Genomic DNA, 23857 nt, shown 5'->3' on the forward strand with positions numbered 1-23857 from the left:
TAGCCCTCCAGATGAAGTATGGGGAAGTTATTGACTTTACTTTTAAGGAGAAGCACCAAAGGAGCATTTAAAAGAGAACACCATTAACTGGACCTGCTTGGAAAGAGAAAAAACATTTCCATTTCTGACCGTCCTCATGAGACACTCCTTCTCAGAGACTCAGAGATTTCCCTGGCAGAACTGCACCTTCATTTTAAAAACACATCGCAGCCCTGCTGGTGCAATCTCACAAACGAACACTTTAGCAGATGCCATTGTGAGCACCCCAGTATTCACATTAGATCAGATGCATTAAGACAAGCCAAGAATTAGGATTAATGTCGCAGGTTTTGCAAAGCTTACAAAAGACTCTAAATGCTTATTCATACAATAGTAAGGATTTTCTGAAACAAGCTAACAGCATTTAATCTGTTTTAAACTCCCATGGCTTGGAACAGAGGCAAACTGAGGTCATTCCATTAGGGTATGAAGAAAACTTCATACACATGAACTGTAGTAAATATTATCAACATTACCTGAGAGTACTGTGTTTTCTTTCTTACTATTACAAATTAGCTGCAGCACATTTCTAAGGCACGTTTTTCAGACTATGCTAACTATGCTAATCAAAAACCATGAATTGGCTCACTGGAATATAGACAGTGCCACGCTGCATCAGACCAATAATTCCTGCTTTTAACGAAGTGTTAACAAAGCGCAGAAAGCTGTAAGTCTTCTAATAGAAAATTATAACAAGCATTAGGGGCGGGATGGGAAAACAGCGGCAGTATGAGCTGCAAAAGAGGGCCAACTTACCTTGGGTAGCTTTAAATGTACTAGTCGTCAAAACTCTTCCCACAAAACTGTTTTCATCATGCTGAGTTTACACTCTTTACTCACAACTGTATGAGGTGAATATCCTTGTGCTTAAATTTACTAGGAATTGCTGCCCTGGATAGTAAAGCATCAGGGAAGATGGGAATCCGAGCAGTAGTCTACTACATGAGTACTACCATCATTGCTGTACTGATTGGTATAATCATTGTGGTCATCATCCACCCTGGGAAAGGTACTAAAGAAAACATGCACAGAGAAGGCAAAATTGTGCAAGTGACAGCAGCAGATGCCTTTCTTGATTTAATCAGGTATGGCTATGACATTGCACATTTTCTGTACCAATAGCAACGACAATAATATTTAGATTCACGTGAAAACAAAGTAGAAATTTTAGACAGCAACTGCATAAACTAGCTAAATTTCTTTCAACTATGTGATACCAATATCTCTAAACACTATAACACTACAAAAGAATACGTGCATTTATTTTCCAACCAAGCTCTTGCAAGGGAAGAAACTACTTTTAATATTCAAAGAAAGATTCTTTCTTTCATACACAAAAGAAAGACTTCTGTTCTGCTATCTGCATGGGTCTTCTCCCCTCCTTCCAAAGCACAGTCCTTATTACCAAAATCCTCTGCTTTCCTTTACTTCCAACTTTTTACAGTTTTCTTACTTCACTTGAATTCCTGATTTAGCTATTCATCTTAATTTTGAATTGTAGCTGCCAATCTGGGTGCATCTACTCAACGTGTTAAATTGTATGGATGGGAAATAAATCCAAGGAACAGGCAAGTAAAATGCTTGAAATAGAGGGGCACAGATATAAAATCTTGTTTTCTCCTTGCTCAGAGACTCTGCAATGCCTCTTTTATAGAGCTAATATGTCACAGATGTATTCCAGGGAGTAGGGAAGCTGAGGTTTTGAACTCGGGAGCTTTTCCACAGGTAAAGCCACCAAAATTTTGTGTTCCACTAACCCATTTGGAGAAACCAGAGACATGGAGAAAGGCCTCCAAGAGTCATGCTGCCAGGAAGGGGGACTTCAGAAAGACCCATGAAGAGGTTTGCACTCAGATTCCTCAAGATTTATTCAGTTAGGCTGCTTCTAATTCCCTCAGAAATGTCACCATTTTGGAAAGCAAAGAAACAAACCCCCATCTGTAACAAATATAGAGAGACATATATAATTATATGTCTATGTGTTATTATTAAAGAATACTCAGAGTTCAGAAACGTTTATCTCTTAATCATGACAAGACTCTAAATTGAGTGATGTGTCATGTTGTACTAAGCTACATGCCTGCAGAAACTGAGAAGCAGAAATACATTAAATATTGATAACCTTTTTATTAATCTGGATTCAGAAAGCATTAATAAATACAAAACTAAAAGTCAACACTGACCCACAGAGCTTTGTTCATTTGGTAACTTAGCTAATATTCTGCTCCATAATCGGATCTCTATACAATATTGGATACACAGATTGCAATTGCTAGGATCTATCCAACCCACTAACCAGGCCAATGCTATATGCAAAGCTCTACTCACTGTATACATAATTACGTATTTGTCTTAGGATTCCTTTGAAAATGAGCTGGTCAATTCTTTTATTAGCTGTGCCCCTACTTGGAATATCACTACAGTCTGATTACATCTCATGTTATTTTGTTTCTTTTTCACAGAAACATGTTCCCTCCAAATCTGGTGGAAGCTTGCTTTAAACAGGTAAAAATTTTTTGTTATTTCCAACCAGATCATAACAAAGTAAGAAATTGAAATGAAATAGCATTTTTTTTAGGAATATCACGTCCTTACAGCAGTAACAAATCTTATGTATGCTGCCAACTGTCAAAAGCCCCTCAAATTAAACCAGCCAAATCTGTGCTTTCTTTTCAATCATATTGTCTCGGTATGTGCTACAAAAAGTGAAGAAAACACACCTGGCACAGCAAATAAACAAAAGAGGTTTTCAAAATGTCAAATTCATAAGTCTACAGGAAGCTTCATTCAAGTCAATACAGAATTTACTTTTCACAATCAGTATTACTTTAAATGGAGATATACTGAGATACACCTCATCTGCACAAAGGCTGGAGGATGTTCAGGAATGTCATGCTCAAAACATGCATAGGTTTGAAACAGAGGAAATGATTTTGTCGACATCAATAAATAATTCAAACTAGAGGACTTTCTGTGACCTATGGTAGGGGTACATAGGAGTGCTCTTCTATTTTGCTTCCCAAACTCCTCTATCATTAGCCTAGTCTTAACCTTAACTGTTCTATGGAGAAAATAATAGTAACTAGTTACATTCTTTTTTTAAAAGGAGAACATTATAGATTCAATGAAACCTATAATATGTATTTCCATAATCTAATTGCTTCATATTGACTCTACAGACAGTCTTGAACTGATATTCTTTACCAGTTATTGCTGCAGCGATAAAATAAAAAAAAGGCTGAAATATGGAGGTCAAGAAGCCAGAGAATAAAGTAGAAACTTAACCAAAGTGCAGCTGAGTTGTATCTTGCAGAAGAATTGAAAAGAAACAGTAACATTTTCTTTAGTTATATAAATAGAGAGTAATAAAAACTGTGGCTTTCTAGATTAAAGATTTGGTCAACATTAAAGATAAACTACACCCAGATCCAAAATCAACAAATGCTGTGCCTCTGTTTTCAGTAAGTATGATGATGAACTTAGGACAGGGACGCAGAAGAACAGTATGGAAATACAAAAGTCTGTATCTAAACCAGAAACAAAAGTCAAAGAATATAATGTAATGAAGTCAGGGAATTACACAATCTATATCTCAAAATAATGAAAGAATTAGGGCATAAAGTTACAGATCTGGCAACAAGTTTTTTTAATAAATGTCTCAAATTGGGAAGTTATTATCTGTAACTGGTGAAAGCAATCATAGTGCCTTTCAAATTGCAATTTCAACAAGATTTGGGAATTTATTTAAATGGTTAGTAACATATTAGCTTGAGTTCAGTTGTACTGAAGGATGTAAGTACCTTGAAGGAAAGAGTAAAGGCTTCATAATAAATAAAAATGAAAAACACATTAAAAAAAAACCAAACAAACCCACAACAAAAGAACCAACAAGGTGAGGAATAACATGGGTTTCTGAAACCTAGATAGTACCAGAATAATCTTCCACCTTTCTTCCAGAAGATTGCTCTTGCTTGGTTTGGCGGTTTTGTGGGGCTTTGTGGGTTCCGTTTTTTGGTGTGTGTGCACCACGGAAGCACAATGGATCAAATCTCTTTGGACTTCCGTAAAACAAAGGGTTTAATATGAGGGAAGTGAAATAGTTGAGCAGGGGATAAGATTACTGTTAGAACTGTAAATTTGTAGAGATAGCAATAGAAGGACTGAAAGAATGAGTGTACCTTAATTGGTACTTTTATGAATGATATGGCCATAAGATGGTTATCTTATGGTTATCTCCTCATAGCTCTTCATCACATGTGAATAAAACATTTAGAAATGAACAGTAATTCCTGCTTTGAAATGGGAAGCCATCAATGGAAAGAAAAACAAAATTTAGACCCCTTCAAATTCAGCTCTAGGATATATTAGGTGACATAACTACAACAAAAGAAACAAAGCCAGAGGAATGTGGCTGGAATACCGAGTATGTTCAGCTCATTACACAGTAACATTCATGCAAAATTACAATGGAGACAGGAGTTGCTGGGATTATCAAAAGAACACAGCATACAAAGAAAAAAGAAGCTTGATTTAAAAGTATTCGGGTACAGAAACCAAAGTGGGAACAGAGCTGTATAAGATGAAGAAAAACGTTTATACAGTAAGAAGTGGGTACCACTATGACTGAATTTAAAGTGGGAATTAGTAAAGGTTTTAACCTTCATTACCTACATGAGGTCCTGGAAAAATCTTCAGTTAGGAGTTGTGGTAGCAAACTACCTCACCAGTTTTAAGATACAGCTTGAAGAATTCTTTCAATAAAATATCCTACAGCAACAGGAAACTTGACTCTGTGACTAGCAGTCCTAAATCTATGTTCTTAATCAAAGATCTCCTGCAGATTCTGTTAACACTAAGTATATTGTATTTCTCATGTGCTTTACAGCTTAAAGGGATTTCCAAAAAATGGTTCCAAAAAATGGAAATGTTCAATGAAAGTTTTTTCTCACTTTCAGCAGCAGCTATGCTTACTGAAGCACGAGGATTTTGAATCTGTCATACTGATACTATTACCTTTTGAATCAGGTACCAAAATCTAGATTTTTAGGTATAAGTTATTTTATTGTAGCAGACAGGAGAAACAAGTATATGTAAGATTCATAGGTATCCAGATGACTTTGTCCATCTAACTCCATAACTTTATTTTCAAAAGTTCACATCAGGTTTTTCATATGTTTCTCAGAAGATTTATGAAGATGGATGATCCATCTGGCACTGATCTGGTTCTGTAACACTGTTTGCTGGCCAAAACACAAAACACTCATAGTCACACACTGAAGGGTGTAATACTGACCTCCACACAGCTTTGCACACCTGGAAACCATCACTGGCATATACATTACACATTCAAATCACATCTTTCGATATTTAAGGTGCACATATCTGTCTGGTAGCATCCCTAGGCAGGTTTCTTTCCTGACAGACCTGCACTGAAACCCACTGGAAGGTTCTTGTTTCTTTCTCACCACAGCCAGCAGACAGGTCCCCTAATGACTGTGTTGGTACCCACAGCAGGTTTTGAACCTGTTACTTCCCATCAATAGCAAGCATCAAAACACCAAAGCAGCTCCACACAGGACCAACTATAATTTCCCAAGTTTTTAAACTCAAAAGATCAACCATCACTCAACTTTTGTAACACCAAAGCATGGAAATTTGTACTTTCCTTTGCATAATTCATTTCAGCAAGGTAAAACTAGCTTTCTGGATATGGAATTGCTTTCACGCAAAATGAAATGGAGCTATATGGAGAGGGTAACCAACATGAGGAGGGCTTCTAGATGGAGCTGGGAAAGCTTTTACAGGATTGCTGCTGGGAGAAGAGTCATGAAGGAAGATTGGACCCAAGGACTTATTTAGGAAGGCTCTTCCTAAATTTTCTACTGTTCCTCATTCAGTCTCCTGATCCTTTGGATTCCTTTTCTTGTTCGTTTTTCCCAGGAAGTCTATGAGGCAAAGCTTCTTCCTCTTGCTTCTTCTTCTCCTCCTTTGCACATTTTATTCCCTAGGAACAAGAAGAGTGGTGGAACAAAATGCTCCTTCCTCTCAAAAAAAAGGCAACCCATTGTGGGGCTCAGAAGCCAGGAGGAGTCCCTGTAGGAGAGAAAGAGCCCACAGAAAAGCTAAAGAAATCCTTTCAATCAAACCTTTCAGCTGAGGGAGCAGAACCATTTCAAGTTTATCTGGTGGCATTCAGCCCCATGGGTCAGGAAAGTCTAAAGGGACAAAGAGTTACCTTGCCTAGAAGATCAAGTCATGAACAATAATCTGGGAAAAGCTGGGCTTTAGTTTCACTCTGCTCTTCACTCATCACTCCCACTGTCCCTGTGAAAGATCAAAGTCCTGTTGGCACCCTGTCTCTATCAGGATCTCCTCCAATTATATCAGTGGCAGATAGGGATTGCTGGAAACAGCAGATCATTGATCCAAACAGCACACTTTTTGATGCTCGTTCTTTTCATATGACATATGTTGCTGCTTTCACTATGCATTGATCATTTGGGGGCTTCTGTGGTTTTTATCAGAATGTTGAGAATCTCAAAAGGCTGACTGCAGATAAATATTCCACACTTACCTAAAACTAGGTTACTTTGTTCAAAATTTTCTCTATACCACTATATTCACTCCCAGTTTAGGGATATCTCAAGAAATCTTTGGATATATCCTTCAGCTCTGGTCATTATCTCCTCATTTTTTTCTTTGCTAAACTAAAATATGCTATCTAGCCTAGAGCTAAGCAGTCATAAACAGTCTGCTTGTTAATCTGCTTTTTTAACTGCTTGTTCTTTGTGTTGTGCTCTGGGAATATATCAAAAGTCAAAGAAATACAAGTGAGCTTGGGACAAGAGAAACAGAATCAGTCTGACAATTTGGGAAGGGTCATTCTACTGTGAATAAGTGGAATTTGATGCCAGCTGAAGTTTAAAGAACTGGAAAGGTGCATCTGATACTTGCACTTCTTTTGAGATATTTTGAATTAAATATTCTTTCCTGAACTCATCCTTATCAAGGGGACTGGAAGTGTTGATCACACATCCAGACGTGAATATTAATTAATATATGCTGTCTAATCCTCATGATAATTTTGGCTAGTTAAGATATATTTTGACCTGTGTCATCAGGTCTTCCGCAGACAATTAAGAACATTTTCAGACATGTCTATATGGAAAAGAAAAAAATTAATTAGGGAGATGGGAAGTCACTGCCTTATTTTAATTTCTTTTCATTTTTTTCAGGCTTGCATTTAACCAAACTTGTTGCTTTTAAGATCACCATTCACTAAAGACTACACCATCACACAGACTTAGCACAAACAGTGCTGATTACACTATCTCAGAGCACTGACAGTAAATTACTAGTTTTCAGAGCAGTTACCCATACAATTACTTTGTCTCCAAGTTAAGCAGTGGAATGTGCTACTGCCGTGTTATAATGTTGCTTCTTAAAAAGTCATGTAATATATTCAAGTCAAATGACTGTGGGTATCTTGTACCACTAACGAAAACAAAATTATAATAGAAATGTAAACAACTAATTCATTATATTATGCAACAATGTAATTACTTTGTCTATTTCATAATGAGCTAACTAAATTAAAATTCATTTTTGAGTTGTTCATTAGCACTGTGTCTTGTAAAAAAATTCAGAAATGCCATTATTTTTATATTTTACTGCAGGAAAAATAGATTGTTCAAATATGTTCTAAATAATATTTACCTTGTTCCTCTTTTGTTCTCTATACATGAAATTAAGGAAAAATTATGAGTATTTTGCATCTAATATCTTACCAGGCAAAAATAACTCTGCCTGGAGACAAAATGCACCAACCATCCTCAGAAAGACAGGATTTCAGTGATGTTGTCTAGCCCATCACAGATTATCAGTGTAGGTGTGTGGACTTCCAGTAAAACATAAGCAGCTCTTCTGAGACCCTTAAGCCTACGATCTATCATATGAGCAGTTTTGTCTAATTACTGACATTACTTACTGTTGCAAAAGAACAAGGATTAGCAGAATCACAGTGTGACATTAAAATGTCATTTCAACCTATGTGAACAGCTGATAACTGATTCCCATGAAGACAAAGGTCTGCCTGAAAGTAGGGATCTCATAAAAGCTCACAAACTGATCTCTTATCAACAGTTCCTCTGCAGAGCAGTAATAGTTAACTCCACTATTACCTATTTCTATTATCTATATCAAAACCTTTGACATTTTTTGTCACCTTGAAGGTGGTCTTTCAACCTGTCACTTCTTATAAACAGTTGGCTTTTTCACCATTCCACACACAGAACATTTGTTTTGTGTTGTCAAGCAATCTTGTATTTTGCCTTTAGTGTCATCTGAAAAAGCACTAATAAGAATAAAGCTCAACCTGCACTTTTTCCTCAATAGACATCCCCTTTGCATTTCATGTATTTGGTTTTCTTTAATTTCTTTTGCTTCACCAGGAATCTTCTCATGACCTTTGACAGACAACTTTGGGCATAAGAAGGCAGATACATCCACAGAGTTATCCTTAACCTCATGTAGCAATGATGAAAGAAAGGCTATCTCCAGTGACTGTCCCAGAGCAAATGATTGCTCCTATTCCTGTTGCTCTGGTTCTCATTTTGAATCTCACTCTTAAATAAACTGTTTCTCCACTGCTCCGCGGGGTGGGGCGGTGGGGGGGTGTCTAGAAAGACTATGATACTCCCTCGTAACATTTCTGAATACTTAAGTCTGACCAGCAGGGTGACTCCACAGGTAGTATCTACATCTCTCTATACCAGCCTAGTAGCCAAAATGGAAATGGACTTTGCTAAGTGAGGTCCTAAAATCTATACTATAACCCTAAAGAGGTTTAACTAATAAAGAATTAAAAGCATATTCGTGCCGGGACAGCATTCCAGAATTAGCACCAAAAAAGGAAAGAATATGAATATTACAAGCTAAAATAATTTCTAGATGGAGTTTTTAAAGGTAAGAAACTTGATGTGATTGTGATTTCTCCCCTGTAGCTACCCAAATTCTTCCCAGTCCTGTCTTTGTTTTTGAGCCCAGTGGCCAATTCCAACCTAATCTGACATGAGCGGGGTGATTTTCAGACAAACCTTGGCTGTGCTGCCAGTGAAAGGAAAGCAGTTTATGACTCCACTCGTGGCCTGTTCCAACAGGCAGCAGCCAGGCAGCACACATCTAACGCCGTCTAACAGCCGTATCACACGTCGCTTTTGACCTACTCAAACAGAATGAGAGAAGGACCTGAGGGTAACAGAGGAGAATCAGGACAAAGTCAGTTACGAAGTGCTAGTGGAAGTAGGAAATTAATAGAAAATTCATTAGGAAATTAGGCTTTAATTCCAATCCTCATTAAACAGCTTGATTTTTTGTTTGTCTAATCTGTATGCCCACAAGTCTGGCGTAATTGCACCCTTCAGATATTTGCATTAAGGAAATTTTTCCAATTATTTTTTCTATTGAAAAACAGTAACAAAGATATACATATAACACAATTGTCATACCTATACAGACTTAAAAGAAAAAAAAAAATAGAAGTGTTTAATATACAGCCTTAGGCAATAATTTAACATTCCTGTCAGGACTGAATTAAAAACAACTTAGTGAGAACTTCTAGAAAATTTCCATTTCCGCTCTAATATTTCTCTGTCACTTAAAGAGGTAACTGCATCACTCCTTCCCTGGCTCTGTAGTTCTAGTCTCAATGTTTTGCCCTCCCTTGCATTCATCAGTCAGTGAGCTACTTCACCTCCATAGCCTTTACCCAAAAATGGCTGATTTTTTTTGCTTGGTAAGTTTTCTGCCATTTTAAAAAGTAGAATTGGTCATTGAGAGATCCAACTAGAACTGCCACCAATGGGAAATTATCACAGGTTGGATGGGAGTGGAACTGGGCTTTTCTGTGTCAGCCAACTGTTCGAACAGCTCAGCTGTCTCCTCTCACCAGAGCCCAAATCTTGAAACATTTCAGCAGATTTCACTTAAAGTTCAAGAGCATTTGGCCTCCATGGAGATTTGTTCTGATACATCTTAATCTGAAACTTTCCGTAACTCTCCTGTAAGCAAGTTAGATTTGAAATTCTGAAAGACTTAAAGCCTTCAGGGGGATACAGCAAATATGTGAAAGAAGTGCATAAAACTATTCATGTGTGGGGAATATCAGAAAATTAGGTCAGTTTTGAGAGATGCTGATATTCAAGTTTCCCATCTTAGTCAGAAGTACTCCATTTCACTCAAATACTTTTGAAGTGCAAAACATTCTCCAGATACTACTGATAATACTACAGCCCTAGATTTAATATTTGTCTTTTGTTGGCAGGCCTAAAGGAATAAAAATTCAAAGTTGCTGAATAACCTTGACACCAGCATCCCATTGCTTTAGTAGAGTATCTAGCATCCTGAGATATATTACAAATATTTTACTGGTGATAATTAGTATTCTTTGTATTCAAGAGAATTTAATCAGGACAGGGCTGCAGGGCTTTTTAAGCCCAGACAGAAATATTCAGAATGCACATTTCTCTTTGGAAAAGCATTAGGTGGCGAAAGATGGGTTTTCAAAGCAGACATTTAGGGGCATATTGAGATTTTTAAATTGATTTGCCCATTCCATAAGGGAACTGTTTAAGGTAGCACTCTTTTCTTAATTAAGAAAAGCAGCGATTTGCTATGGCAAAGCATAGAAAACTAACGGCTTTTGCCATTGCAAAGGAGAAAAGAAGAATGTTCCATTTAAGATACTTTCATTCTAATTTTTTCTAATTCAAGGAGATGAAAAAGGAAAGAAATTCCAGAGCTCATGAAAGTATTTTCACTAGCCAAAAAAGACCTCTTTATTTAACAGTTGGAAATATATTGGTAGGAAAAATGGCAATTTATAACAATGCAAACTAATAATCAAAAGTTTTGTCACAAAACTCATGAGAATGACAAATATGCATCTTTGATTTTGACATATTTATGAGAAAATGAATTCTGGAAGCTAGAGGTAAAAGACTTAGCTCTTGAAGTTCATATACATTTTTGTTGCTTTCAGGAAAGCCAGGTTTTTATCCCAAGACATTTTACCAACAAATACTACACAAAGAATTAAAAGGTCCTGCAATAATAATTAATAATTTAATGTGTGATTTTTACCTTTGTTTGCTATAATTCACAGAATTCCTATCTTTATTTTTGTTTTAACAGTTCAAAACTAACTATGAAAAGAGAATGTTTAAAGTAGGTATTCCATCCAATGACACATCCACAGTGGCTTCCATAATAAGCAATGTGTCAGAAGCAATGGAAACCCTCACCCAGATGAAAGAGGAAATAGTTCCCGTTCCAGGTTCTGTAAATGGAGTGAATGCCCTTGGCTTGGTGGTCTTCTCAATAAGCTTTGGCCTGGTGATCGGAAGCATGAAGGAGCAAGGTCAGGCATTAAAAGACTTCTTTGATAGCCTCAATGAGGCTATCATGCGATTGGTAGCTCTAATCATGTGGTAAGTGCCCCTTTGATAAAATCCGTCTTAAGGTACTAACAATATTTTTTCATCACAGTCAGGTATCGGATAGCAAGAGTCTGTCTGGCAGGAAGTCGGACAATAGGATCTTAACTACCTTGTAGCTTTTTTTCATAAACCAACACAAGAACTGTAATTCTGTATGTCAATAATCTGCCTGAACACACCTACTCTTTCAGCGTGTTTAGCTTTTGACATGAGAATAATCAGGGTCTGTGGCAGACCTTGTTAAACATACAGAGCCATTGTATGTCTTCATAAAGATAGCAATCACAACAGTATGCTATCAAAGTTTCCTTATATCCTAATCTGCCTTCACTAAAGGAAACAGACAAACCTCTCCCATGATCTTATTTCTATGCAGCAAGACCTTGTTATTGTTAGTTTCCAACCAAACTGGTTCCTGCAATTGCATAGCATATACATACATCCTTGCATTGTAGCTGCACTGCTTACACGTACACATAATTCCCCTACTTTCTTTATTGTATTCAATAGATAAATAAATCAAATACCTTTTCACTGAAACGTTAGGTAGGAAGTCTTTTCAACGACGAAGATTTGTTATTTTTCAGGTAGAAGGGTAATTAGGAAATTATGTCTCGTTCCCTCCTTTACTGCAGAAAACAAACAAACAAACAAATCAAGTCTGAAAGCATACCGAAGAGCACACACAGATACGTTACAATAGCAGATACAAAACTAACAGTATTTTTCCAGTAATTCTATTCTGTCTGGAAGCTTCTATACGAAGCCAAAATCTTTCCTCCTTCTTTACAAGCATGATTAAGATGATAAAGCAGTGAATGATAATTGTTACATCTGAGAAATTTCTACATGGATTTGATGGCTTAAAGTGTAATTGAGATATTCTGGATAAATTTTATTCTATGGTAACTTAGTGTGAAAAAGCAAGTGGACATTTATAAAAATAAGGCAGTACCAAAAGCCCAGATGCAGCAGAATTATGTTAGTTTATGCTCAGCGATAGCCGTTTCTTCATCTGTAGCTGTGCTCACCAATAGGAAAAAGCAGATCACACCACCCTTGTGGCCGCCCCACAGCGCAGCTAACCTTTGTAAATGGTGGCTTCTTGCTAAAGTATCTATCCAGTGCTCCCTGTGGATTCCTTTCCAACAGCACGGGAAGCAGCACTGGTGAGATGATAGAACTGAGCACTTGTATAGTCTACAACTGTCAGCTGAGCCTTCCTGCATACATACAGAATTATAACAGAATTGGCCAAATTAGCTTCTGAATGTCACTCGAATTCCAAAGGTAGCTCATCTACCTACATGTCTGAAAGGCATGCTGTACATCTTGAAACCCTTACCAGATCCTGAATCCAATGGAGCCTATCAGAAACATTTGCTGCTGTGGTTTAATCCAGGTTGAACAGTTAAGAATTAAAGAGTTAAACTGTTGAACTGCTTTTTAATAGTCACCTCTACAGTGAAATCCTACAGTCGTGCATGTGTATAAACACAAAAGGTATGAATGGAGGAGTGAATTTCTGTTTTCTTCAGTACAATACTGATTTGATTTCTTATTTTCAGGTATGCTCCACTTGGAATCCTCTTTTTGATTGCTGGAAAAATTGTTGAGATGGAAGATATGGGTGTGATCGGTGGTCAGCTGGCCATGTACACTGTAACAGTTATCATTGGTTTGCTAATTCATGCTGTCATTGTCCTACCTCTTCTCTACTTCCTGATCACCCGTAAGAACCCTTGGGTATTTATTGGAGGCTTAATCCAGGCATTAGTCACAGCTCTGGGAACATCTTCAAGGTATAATACAGTATCTTAAGGCCATACTGTTTTTATAATATTACTGGTTTGAGGAAAAAAAGATGCCTAATGTAGTTGGTTAGTTCTGTATTCAAGTATTCACTTGGATACTTTATTTCAGACCTGCCGCTCTCCTATAGAGATAATTATTATGTTGACTTGAACTCTATTTTCTATAAGAATCCCTGAACAGAGATTAAATGAGCCTGTTTGCTGATGCTGACTGAATGGCTGGAACACTTGTGATTTTGATTAGCCTCGGTGTTTGAGATTTTTAAGCAGTTTGTAGTGGCTTGCTGGTAAAGGATGCAGCTGGCAAAGGACATGCATGGCAAAACGGATCAGAAAACAACAAAGTTCAGCGGGGGTTCTGAGTGAGCTTGACAGCCCTTCGTTGCAGCTGACATTCTGTGCTCAAAATCCTGGTAGCCAGTGATTGATACACAACCTGCAACAGAAATGCCACTTTGGCTCTTTTTTGATGGAAGTCATAGGCATGTCATGTGAATAAAAAAACCTGTTTGCATCTATGGTGACAGGAAACATTATTGTAATAAAACATACATTTCTATACCGTATGACCTTTCATAAAACACCTTTCATTTTAATAGATTTTAAAACTGTCTCCTGAAGTCAGATGTTCTAAGTCAGGTATTCTATATTACTGAATACAAGTCCCTGGTGTTGGGAATTATTTTGAAGATCTGGATAAGAAGCTATTGTGAGCATTGATGTAGAATCTGGTTAAGTTTTCTACCATTGAAAAAGCTCCTGAGGACTTAAGAAAATCATGACAGTACATTAATTGGTAGAGAGAGATAATTATTAATTTCACATTTGACATATTGATATCAATCCTTGCAAATCTGTGAAACACCTAAAAGAGAATTTGATTAGCAATGGTTTTTAAAAGGATTTAATAAAACTAATGTCAGTCAGCATGGTTTAAGAGAAAATAAAACAAAACTACAACTTCAGTGGGTAACAGTAACAGTGTTAAAAGGATGTGTTCCAGCTTCTGTAAGACATTCCACTTGGTGTGCTCAAGATTCTCAGCAAGAACCTGGATTAATGCAAAAGAGCATACTATACTACAAGTGGATTTAAAAATTGCTTAAAGTTCAACTGTAGCTTGACCATCGGAAAAGAGTTATTTTTCTAACACAATCCTCCACAGTCCTTTTTTACTTTACATTTTATAAGTAGCTAAGAATGAAGAGGTCACTGAGATAGAGTAATCTGAATTGCTGAGTCTTGAAAAACCTCTTTACCTTGGTGTGATCAGATACAGAGATATATCCTTAAGAAGAGCAAGCCCAGGCAGCTCCCAGAGGCAGCCACCTTATCCTTCCTCCTGAGGCAGTGCCTCTGAAAGGGATCTTGGCATCCCGTGGGCCGACTGGGTACTCCTGTAGCACAGGAAGCCCAAATGTTCAGTTGCATTCATCTTCAAATGGAATTACAGTTTATATCTTATTTGGAACTAGCAGCAGGGGAACAAGAATAAGTGTACAGGGCCTGGCTGGGACAGAGTTAAGTGTCTTCATAGCAGCTCATATGGTGCTGTGGTTTAGATTTGTGACCAAGACAACACTGACTGCATGCTGGTGCTCTAGCTATTGAACAGTGAGTGCACAGAATTAGGGACTCCCCTGTTCCTCAGTCTGCCCACCAGTGAGCGCGCAACAGGTTAGGAGGACACACAACCAGGCATATGACCGAAAGTACACAAAGAGATGTTCCATGCCATATACATCATGCTTAGCAACAAAAAAGGTCAAAGAGGGGGTTTTAGGGAGGCTAGCCATCTTTTACTCAGAAACTGGCTGGGCATTGGTCTACCTGTGGGAGGTGGTGAGCAATTGCCTTTGCATCATTTCTTTTGCTTTGTTTTCTTTCTCTCTTCTTCCACTTATCCTTGATGCACTAATTTTTTTATTTTTTTTTTAATCTCAACCCCTGTGTTTTTATCCTTTTACTGTTCTCTTTGTCTTTTGTCTTTGTCCCACTCAGGGTGTGGGGGCAAGTAAGCGAGTGACTGTGTGGTGCTTAGCTGCCTATTGGTGTTAACCCACAAGTGGTAAAGTAATATAACCGTCCAACAAAACGCCCAGCAAATAAAAAAAAAAGAAAACTTACTGTTCACTGAAGACCTGAATAGCTTATTTCGTATAACTTCAGGAAAACAATGTTTAGGGATGACTGAATCCTAACATAAAAAATGAGAAGTAGGAATTTTTAAATAGATTCCTCTGCCTAGCAGAAGAATCTCATATCAAAATACTGAAGTTAAGACACATTCAGACTAGGGACTATATAGAGAGTAGCAGTAATTAACCACTAGAAAAAGTTTCCAAGAGCATTAGGAGAATGTCTGTCATTAGAAGTCTTTAAGTTCAGCCTTTGCATGTTTAAAAAAAATATTCTGGTAGATCACATAAAAATTAAGAAAAACAGAACAATCTCTCTTGTCATCACAATGCCTGACACTCTTTTCATTCCCTCTTTGTAGAATTTATATCATATATTACCTTTTTTCTTTCTGTTTCAGTTCTGCAACACTACCTGTTACATTTAAGTGTCTAGAAGAAATAAACGGAGTGGACAAACGAGTTACGAGATTTGTACTCCCAGTTGGTGCTACAATCAATATGGATGGAACTGCTTTATATGAGGCTTTGGCTGCAATTTTCATTGCACAGGTTAACAACTTTGATCTGAACTTTGGGCAGATTATCACAATCAGGTACAGAAGCCATTATTACCTACGTCTGATAACAGCACCTTTGTGTTGACTCCTTCTTGCTGTTATATGTGGGATTAAATGAAACCATCTAGTGCTAAACACAAGAACTGCTAACAGCAGATGAGTAACTGTAATGAATCACATCTGCACAGAAGATGCCCCCCAGCATGTATTGTCCATTAGGTAAACCTTAAAAAAACTGTAACATGACACACCTATCACTGCGCTTAGTAGAGTCAATAAGAACGGTTTTTAATGGCTTTTAAGTTTTCTTAAAGGCTCATGCAGCTGTTGGTAGCTACAGACTTACAATCAGTACCAGATACATGTACAGAGCAGCAGCATAAGAGCATCGCAGTGCTAATTCTAGGAGAGATAGTGTTTTACTGGTCCTGATGTTTTCAGGGTACAAGCAGAGCAAGCTGTGTAAAGGGCACTAGCATCTTTTATTACACCAACAGACAGAGGTGGAGGAAACAGGTATGTTTTCAAGCACACAAGTCTTCATGTTTGAAATAGAACAGCAAACAACCCACTAAACAGCACTCAATGATAGCTGATATGCATTAATTTCGCTATGTTACTCAAACAGTTTAAGAGGAAAGGGTGATGGGTACATGTGCAGAAGAAATACATGTCAGCAAGGAGAGAGAGGGACACTGCAGGACAGACACACTTGTATTTATCACTCTGGAACACTGACGGTACAGATACGGTGGAACCAGGAATGTAGAAGATTTTCAAGCAGAAGTGCTTCTCTCCATAAAAACCACCAGCTTAATTCAATATTCATCAACAGAAGGCCTAACTGTCTTCACAATCTAGGGCAATAGTTCCTTGCTCATTAGTACTAGAGCTACTCCCTGCCAAACCACCTGACAAAATAAATTCTTCTCAAACCAGGTGTGAATATTTCTGTCAAGTTACTATCTTGACAGGGTTTCTGGCAGCTTTCTCTTTTCTGATGGCAGAACGCCAGCTGCTGGAGGACAGATACTTCATCTGGCGTGAAGTTACAGTGAGATGGATAGAGAACAAAAGTTCTTGCATTAGATCTGCCAGGACAAAATTACCTCCTCAACTTCTCTTTTAACATGTTCAAGCTTGTGGAGTGAGTTTGTTCAGTGGGTGTGGGCATGTAGCTATAATGTTTTTGTCTAGCCCTTAGCATCTAGTAGGGGATTTACACCTAACAAAATCCTGTTTCAAGGGTTCTGGATAAAGGTTTAGTGTAAACGTTTTGAATTAAAGATCCATACCCCCCTGCAGCTATGCAGTGCTCAGGTAAGGGACAGGGATCATCTTTTTATGTACTCCTGAGCAAATGCTTTCTTGCTTCATATCTGTTTTTAATGTTTGCCAGGTGATAAGGGGAGTTTATTATGGAATGCAATTAATTGCTCTTCCCATCTCTGCACAGCATCACAGCTACAGCTGCCAGTATTGGGGCTGCAGGCATTCCTCAAGCTGGACTGGTCACCATGGTCATTGTGCTTACATCAGTAGGTTTGCCTACAGATGATATCACTCTTATCATTGCGGTGGACTGGTTCTTGTAAGTATTTTTATGGAGTCACTAAAGGCTTAGACCATGTTTAGAAGTACAACAGCCAGGGACATACTGGCAATACTGCAATCAGCGGTGTGCTTTTGCTGTGGAAGACAGTTGGAAGGAAGTGTTAAAAAGAATCACAATTTCTTGTGGTTAAGGTATTAGAGCAGATGGTGAGGGGTGTTAATGATGGCTCCTCTTGCATGCAAAAGGGTTACTTAAAAATCTGAATCCTTAGAGTACTAAGAAAAATTTTAGACGCACTGTACAAAATTAGCAAATAATTGCTTTAGTCTTCTATTTTTGTAGGATGGCAATGAAAACCTTCCCATCAATCAGGCTCAGAGCTGGTTCAGATCCAACCCGGTTCTTTGCAGCCCTGCTGACTATCTAATCTAGGAAAGGTTTACATGTCACTCCATGGACAGAGAAATGAAAACCAGTTGTCTAATTCTTTTATCCAGCCATCAGATGTATTGCCCCTCGGTTTTTCCATTCCTCTGTCTGTGGAAAACTAACTGACACCTGTAGGTATATGGGGAAAATCAAAGGCAGGTTTCTTCTGACCTCTGTTTCATCTAACACCTATCAGTTATAGTTTCTAGAAGCTTTTACCCTTCAGTTTTCTTAAGTGATCCCTGCAAGAAGCTGCCCATGTTGTTATCAGAACATAGTGTCTTCAAACGATTGTCTAATCACATGCCCACAGACAGCCTTATATATGTGGACGCTTACTAAGTAACAGTGCCAGGCACTCCTCGTCAATCTGACTCCTACCTCTTCTGGGCAAAGCCTTCTGAGAGGGCTGAGACGTAGTTTAATTTTCATTATTTCAGCACTATTCCACCCTAAATTAATGACCATAGGTCATGGTAAGGAGAGAAATGACCCTAGCAAGGTAGATTCTCATTGGCTTACGTGTTCATAGGATATCAACCCAAACCACCGAAGTACAAAAATGCCTCCAAGAAGCATCTGCCATATGCTCCCTTTGTTATCTTCATCACTCAGCTGTTTCTTGCTGTGAAGTTGCCAAGAGTATTAATGTGTTTGTGACTCCAAATCCTAGTGTATTTGTTAATCTCTGTAGAAGAAATAATGGCATTAACAGTTCAGAGAAAGAAATATGAATGAAACAGCTGAATCATCTAGTAGCTATTTAAAGGCCATTTTAACATCTAGTCTGCATGTTTCCCTGAACAAGTGAAATCAAGGCTAACTTACTATTTCTCCTTAGGGATCGTCTCCGTACCACTACCAATGTCTTGGGAGACTCCATTGGAGCAGGAATTGTTGAACATTTATCACGGCATGAGCTGAAGAACAGGGATGCTGAAATGGGTAATTCTGTGATAGAGGAGAATGAAATGAAGAAACCATACCAACTGATCTCACAAGAAAATGAGAGTGAGAAGCCATTAGATAGTGAAACCAAGATGTAGGGTAGAGAAAGCGTGAGTCCAACATTACAAGTGTGGAAAATACACACTTTTCCCAGCCTTTTGTATCTTAAAATCACAGAGTTCATTTATTCCTTGATTTCTCCCTTTATAGTAGCACTGGAAAGAATTAATTAGCAGTGATCGTGTTATATGTTGACTTCCCACTTAAAAATATTGACAGGCAACAACACTGGTCCTGCTAGACATGTGCTAACTGGGGATAAAAAAAGAGAGATTGTCAATCGAATAAAAACAAAATTCAGTGTATATGTTACTCAGTCCTGTGAAACTTTTTTTTAACATGAACTGGAAAGTAAAAACAGACAACAGAGACCGAAAAGGTTTTATTTTTTTAAATACTTGTTGCAAAATTCCTAACATCTAAACACACAAGCAATACTTCTAACTTGGTAACTGCATCCAGCTAAGTAAATTTACAGGATTTTTGCTTTTTTTATCTGATTTTTTTCTCTAGTGTTATATCATTGTTAAAATAGTAGCAAGACAATAAAAAGAAGGACATTAATCAAAAGGATAAAAAGAGGGAAGCTATATAAATAAAAAATATACCCTAGATGAGCTCTTTTATCGGCTGAGTTGAAATATTTCTAAGAAAGTTATTTTATCTAGACACAGTTTGTCATATTAGCCTCAGCTGATCTTGACAAAAACTTAGCCTAGTCAGCTCCCACTGGCTTGCAAACATTTACATATACGTAGGTACCTCCAGTCTGGATTTTTCCCCTTAATTTCAATACCACAACTCAGTTGAACAATCTGTTCTTTAGAGCCAGGTCCTAGGCTGAATTGACTCTGGGACAGAAAACATCTCATCTCATTTTGGAAAAAAAAACAACCTATAGCATACCCTGGATACACTGGTTATCTACTTAATAAGCAATAATAGGAATAGAAGGCAGTGCCAGCCTTCTGCAGAAGGTGCAGAAGGGTGAGATGCTCAGATCCTAAAGGGACTGGATTCTAAATCTGAACCCCTGAGACCAACAGGAGGTTTTCTGATTGGAAACCTCCCAAATGCTTGGTCATCCCATTGATAAGTTATCAGAGCTGTTAGCTGGATTTACTTTTTTCCCTCTGAAGAAGGCTCCCTATGTCAATGTGAAATTTTGAAATCCTGGTGTTTATCAGTAGCATCTCAAAAAGAAAAAATAACCCTTTAGAAAGCAAAACTAATGGGTGCTTTTTTACTTTTTACTAGGAAAAATATATAAATTGCAAAATAGTCAGTACTATAATAAATGTTGAAGTTTTAATTAGAAAGGATTTTAAATCGCAATATTGTAGGTTTCTTTCAGGGAAAAGATAAGAAAAGAATGAAAAAAGGGAGACAATGCACTTGTAATCTTGTGGCATTTTTTGTTAATTTCAAGATCATTCCCTGATGAAGCCCTTTTTTAGAAATATAAATTATGTAGTTTTTCCTTTTTGCCTTGTATTATTATAAAGGTTAAAGTGGAAGGTTTTATAATGCAGTTACAGTTGGGGGAATGAAAAAATACTAATCAACAGGCACGATAGTGTTGAGTGATCTTTTTTCTTAAAATGTTCAGTTTTCTTCTTTCTCTCTCCCTCTACCAAAAAATTCTGATGATGGAAATGAAGGATTCCCTTGCTATGCCCCAGTTACCTCTCAAAAAACATTCAATATGTTTCTGTCACTAAAAGAACATAAATACTGTGTACAAGTAACTGTAGTGAAAATGTTAGCATGCTGGGTGAAGGCAAATCTTTTCCCAGGCAAGACTTCTTTTAGGACTGAAAACTCCTGCCCATCTCCTCCAGCTGGGTAACCCAGACAGTATGAGCAGGAACTCTCCAGTGAATGAAGTGAGCAGGGTTTAATACAGAGCATTGAGCAATCAAACCAACAAAGCTCTAAACAGGTCTCTGACTAAAACAAAACAAATGTGGTTTGGGGGTTTTTCTAACAAAATGCCGATCTAGGATACAGACAGGCATTTTCTGATATGTATTTAGAGATATTTTTATATAGATACTGTATTCAGAATGTGTGTATAAACATTAACTGTAGAATTTATGGCATAACGATTTAATTTTTTGTTAAGATTCTGTTTGGAAATACATTGCAAAGACAATGTAAATGGCTGTCTTTCTATGACATCAGCTGAGAAAAATGAATTGTGTCACAAAGAATGTGATCTTTTTTTATACTAACTTTGTTCTTACAAAAATCAGGTATTATAGAAAGATTCCCTTCCCCATCCCTCACTGGTACTGCATTGGTATGCATCCAGAGTGGATTGTGAAACATTACTTTGTAGATGTATTTTCAATAAAAATAGTTTTACATTACTGCTTTTTTCTGATTTAAAGTTTCTTTCAAAGGGTCTATAACAGAAGCTTCACACAAACTCAGAGTTCACAAACTTATAATATGGCATTTCAGGAACTGCAGGGCTTTGATATAGCAAGGCTTCCTCACTTCAAACCTCTGCTTACGGTTTCATGAACAAAAATAAACAAGTAGAAGGGGACAAGGAAGAACATTAAAAATTAAAAGAACCAATGTTTATCCTGTTCAAATTAAAGTATATAAATTCATATTGATATCTGCAAAACACATTAAAAATTAAGTATTTACATTTTCAATGATTCAGCTACTGCAAAGCTGCCAGTTCATTTGGGATGTATAATTAGGTGGTGGAAAACACCCATTGACGGGGGTATTAGACAGTCATAACATTACAGCCAGCCTAGACAATCCCCTGCTTTTCTCATAGAAGTGGTTTGTGATGGGGTCAGAGTTCATTTGCCAACAACATCAGCTAGCAGTTATCATCTAATGAAAGTGAATGTCTTGTCAGAAGGGCTGGGAAGGTATATAAAACACAAGCTGAACCACTTGCATCTGGAAAGTTGTGTTGGTTGGAGCAGATGGTGGCAGCAGGGAGAAATCCTGCTTTCCTGAACATACAATGACAAGCCACTGGACAATGACCTCTAGGAAATTTGTTTGTAGCATTTTGAGTGAAAACAATATATAATGCAACCAGTTTTGTAAAAAAACTTCAGAGAAGACATGGTGTTCTATACTACATAAGCATAGCTTTTCCCAGTTTTTTTCTAGTTATCTACACAGTCATTTACTCAATACGGGGAACAATCTTTGTGTTTCTAGAATTACTACGGTGATGGGAAAAGCTAAATAAGGAGCGTTAGTGCCTCACTTGGAGATATTACTGGCACAGTGGCCTTGCTTAGTCTTCTGTACCCCCATGCAGAAGATCTCTGGTTATTCCATAATTTGTCAGCAGTGTTTTCATTTGGAAATCAGGGTACAAAACAGCCATGCCATCCTTGGGCAAGAATTTATGCGTCTGTAATGGTGTGTGGCCAGTATAAAGCAAAGTGACCATGCATGTAATCAGCTACTGGCACAGGGAAGTATTTCTGTCTTCCCTTCTGAAGGACTGAATTTGCAAAGTGACATTTGTGTTCCAATGCAGTCGCAACTCCTAAGAAATTTAGGGCATTTTTTTCAACTAACTCTATAACACATGCTTGGTTTAATAATGCTACAATGGAAATGGTACAGAAGAGTGGCTTCTGATGTGATCGGTGGTGTGCTAGGTGTGATCAACAGTGTGTGATCTGTTTAGGCTTTTAGTGTGATCAACCATCTCCCAGAACAGGGTAAAAAATCTGAGAAGAACTGATAGATCACTCCCTGCCTGGACTTCAGTGTCATCTTTCTGAAGAGAATGGCTTACCCTGGAAGGATGGAGTTAGATGGAAAGACTCTTAGAAGATGGAGAAGGACTTGTCCACCTCCACGCTACACTGAAAACCCAGAATTGCAACATCAGTGAGGCAACAAAATTCCTTCAAAGAAAGAGAGCTGCAGTCAGATGATATAATCCTGCGTGGTGAGCTTCTTCCTTTCCCCTCTTCCCCCACTTGGCTCCTCAGATGTCTCTCAGATACCCAGATATATCTAAAATTCCAAAATTTTAGTACAGGAGCACTTGCAACTCTAACCAAAGTTTTTCTTCAACATGCCTCATTACACAACTAGGGCTGCACAAATAATTGATTTTTCACTTCAGTGAGAGAACTGAAAAACTGGGGACAATATTCTTCCAGGACACCATGAAACAATTTTTTGATTGCTTTAAAAAAAAAAAAAAAAAGAAAAAAGAAAGTTTCTTTCAGGTATAATGAAATGTTTCATTCTCCACTTGTTGAAACATCCTAAACATCCTATCTCACTTCTGGATTCCTTTTACTGTATTTTAAATTAAAACAAACTCAGCTGTAAAATGAACTGTAATTCAGAAAAAAAACCATTGAACCATTTTGTAGGAAAATGTCAAAATGAAGTATTTCAACTTCTCTATAGTATCTCCTCACTTTAAAGCAATTGTGTTTACAGAAGTTGGCACAGCTTCAAAAGTATTTGCTTCAAACTGCATTTTTAGCAGTATATTTTTGTATTAATGTTTTTTCTTTGTTCTTTACAACTTCCTTTCTCCAGACATTGCACATTTTTCTGCTTTTCCTGTTTGCTTATATTTTTCTCTTCATTATACTGTTCGCTTTCTAAAAGCCTTTTAAAACTCCTGGATATTTGATAAAAAATGATACAAAATAACTCTTCCCTGATATTTTTCCTCTATTGTTACTATTATTTTTCCTCCTAAACTTGTATTCATTTCCTGCATCATGTCTCATTTCAATGCCTCGAGCAGTTTCTCATGTTCCACAGTACCATATTCCTCTCTCCATCCATCCCACTTGGT

At 37.5% G+C, this 23857-nt stretch overlaps 1 protein-coding gene across 1 annotated transcript in view; it reads left to right on the forward strand.

Annotated features, from left to right (window-relative positions):
- The window catches only part of SLC1A3 (solute carrier family 1 member 3), a 74972-nt gene extending 51708 nt beyond the window's left edge, over positions 1-23264 (forward strand). The window contains exons 4-10 of the mRNA XM_080372146.1: positions 920-1124; positions 2502-2544; positions 11230-11525; positions 13103-13336; positions 15888-16082; positions 17503-17637; positions 18872-23264. Coding sequence (XP_080228272.1) covers positions 920-1124; positions 2502-2544; positions 11230-11525; positions 13103-13336; positions 15888-16082; positions 17503-17637; positions 18872-19076 — 1313 coding nt within the window. The 3' untranslated portion in view covers positions 19077-23264. The remainder of the gene's footprint in view (positions 1-919; positions 1125-2501; positions 2545-11229; positions 11526-13102; positions 13337-15887; positions 16083-17502; positions 17638-18871) is intronic.
- The last annotated feature ends 593 nt before the right edge of the window (positions 23265-23857 follow it).

This window comes from Falco punctatus, assembly GCF_963210335.1.
Source record: "Falco punctatus genome assembly, chromosome: Z".
Classification (NCBI taxonomy): Eukaryota; Metazoa; Chordata; class Aves; order Falconiformes; family Falconidae; genus Falco; species Falco punctatus.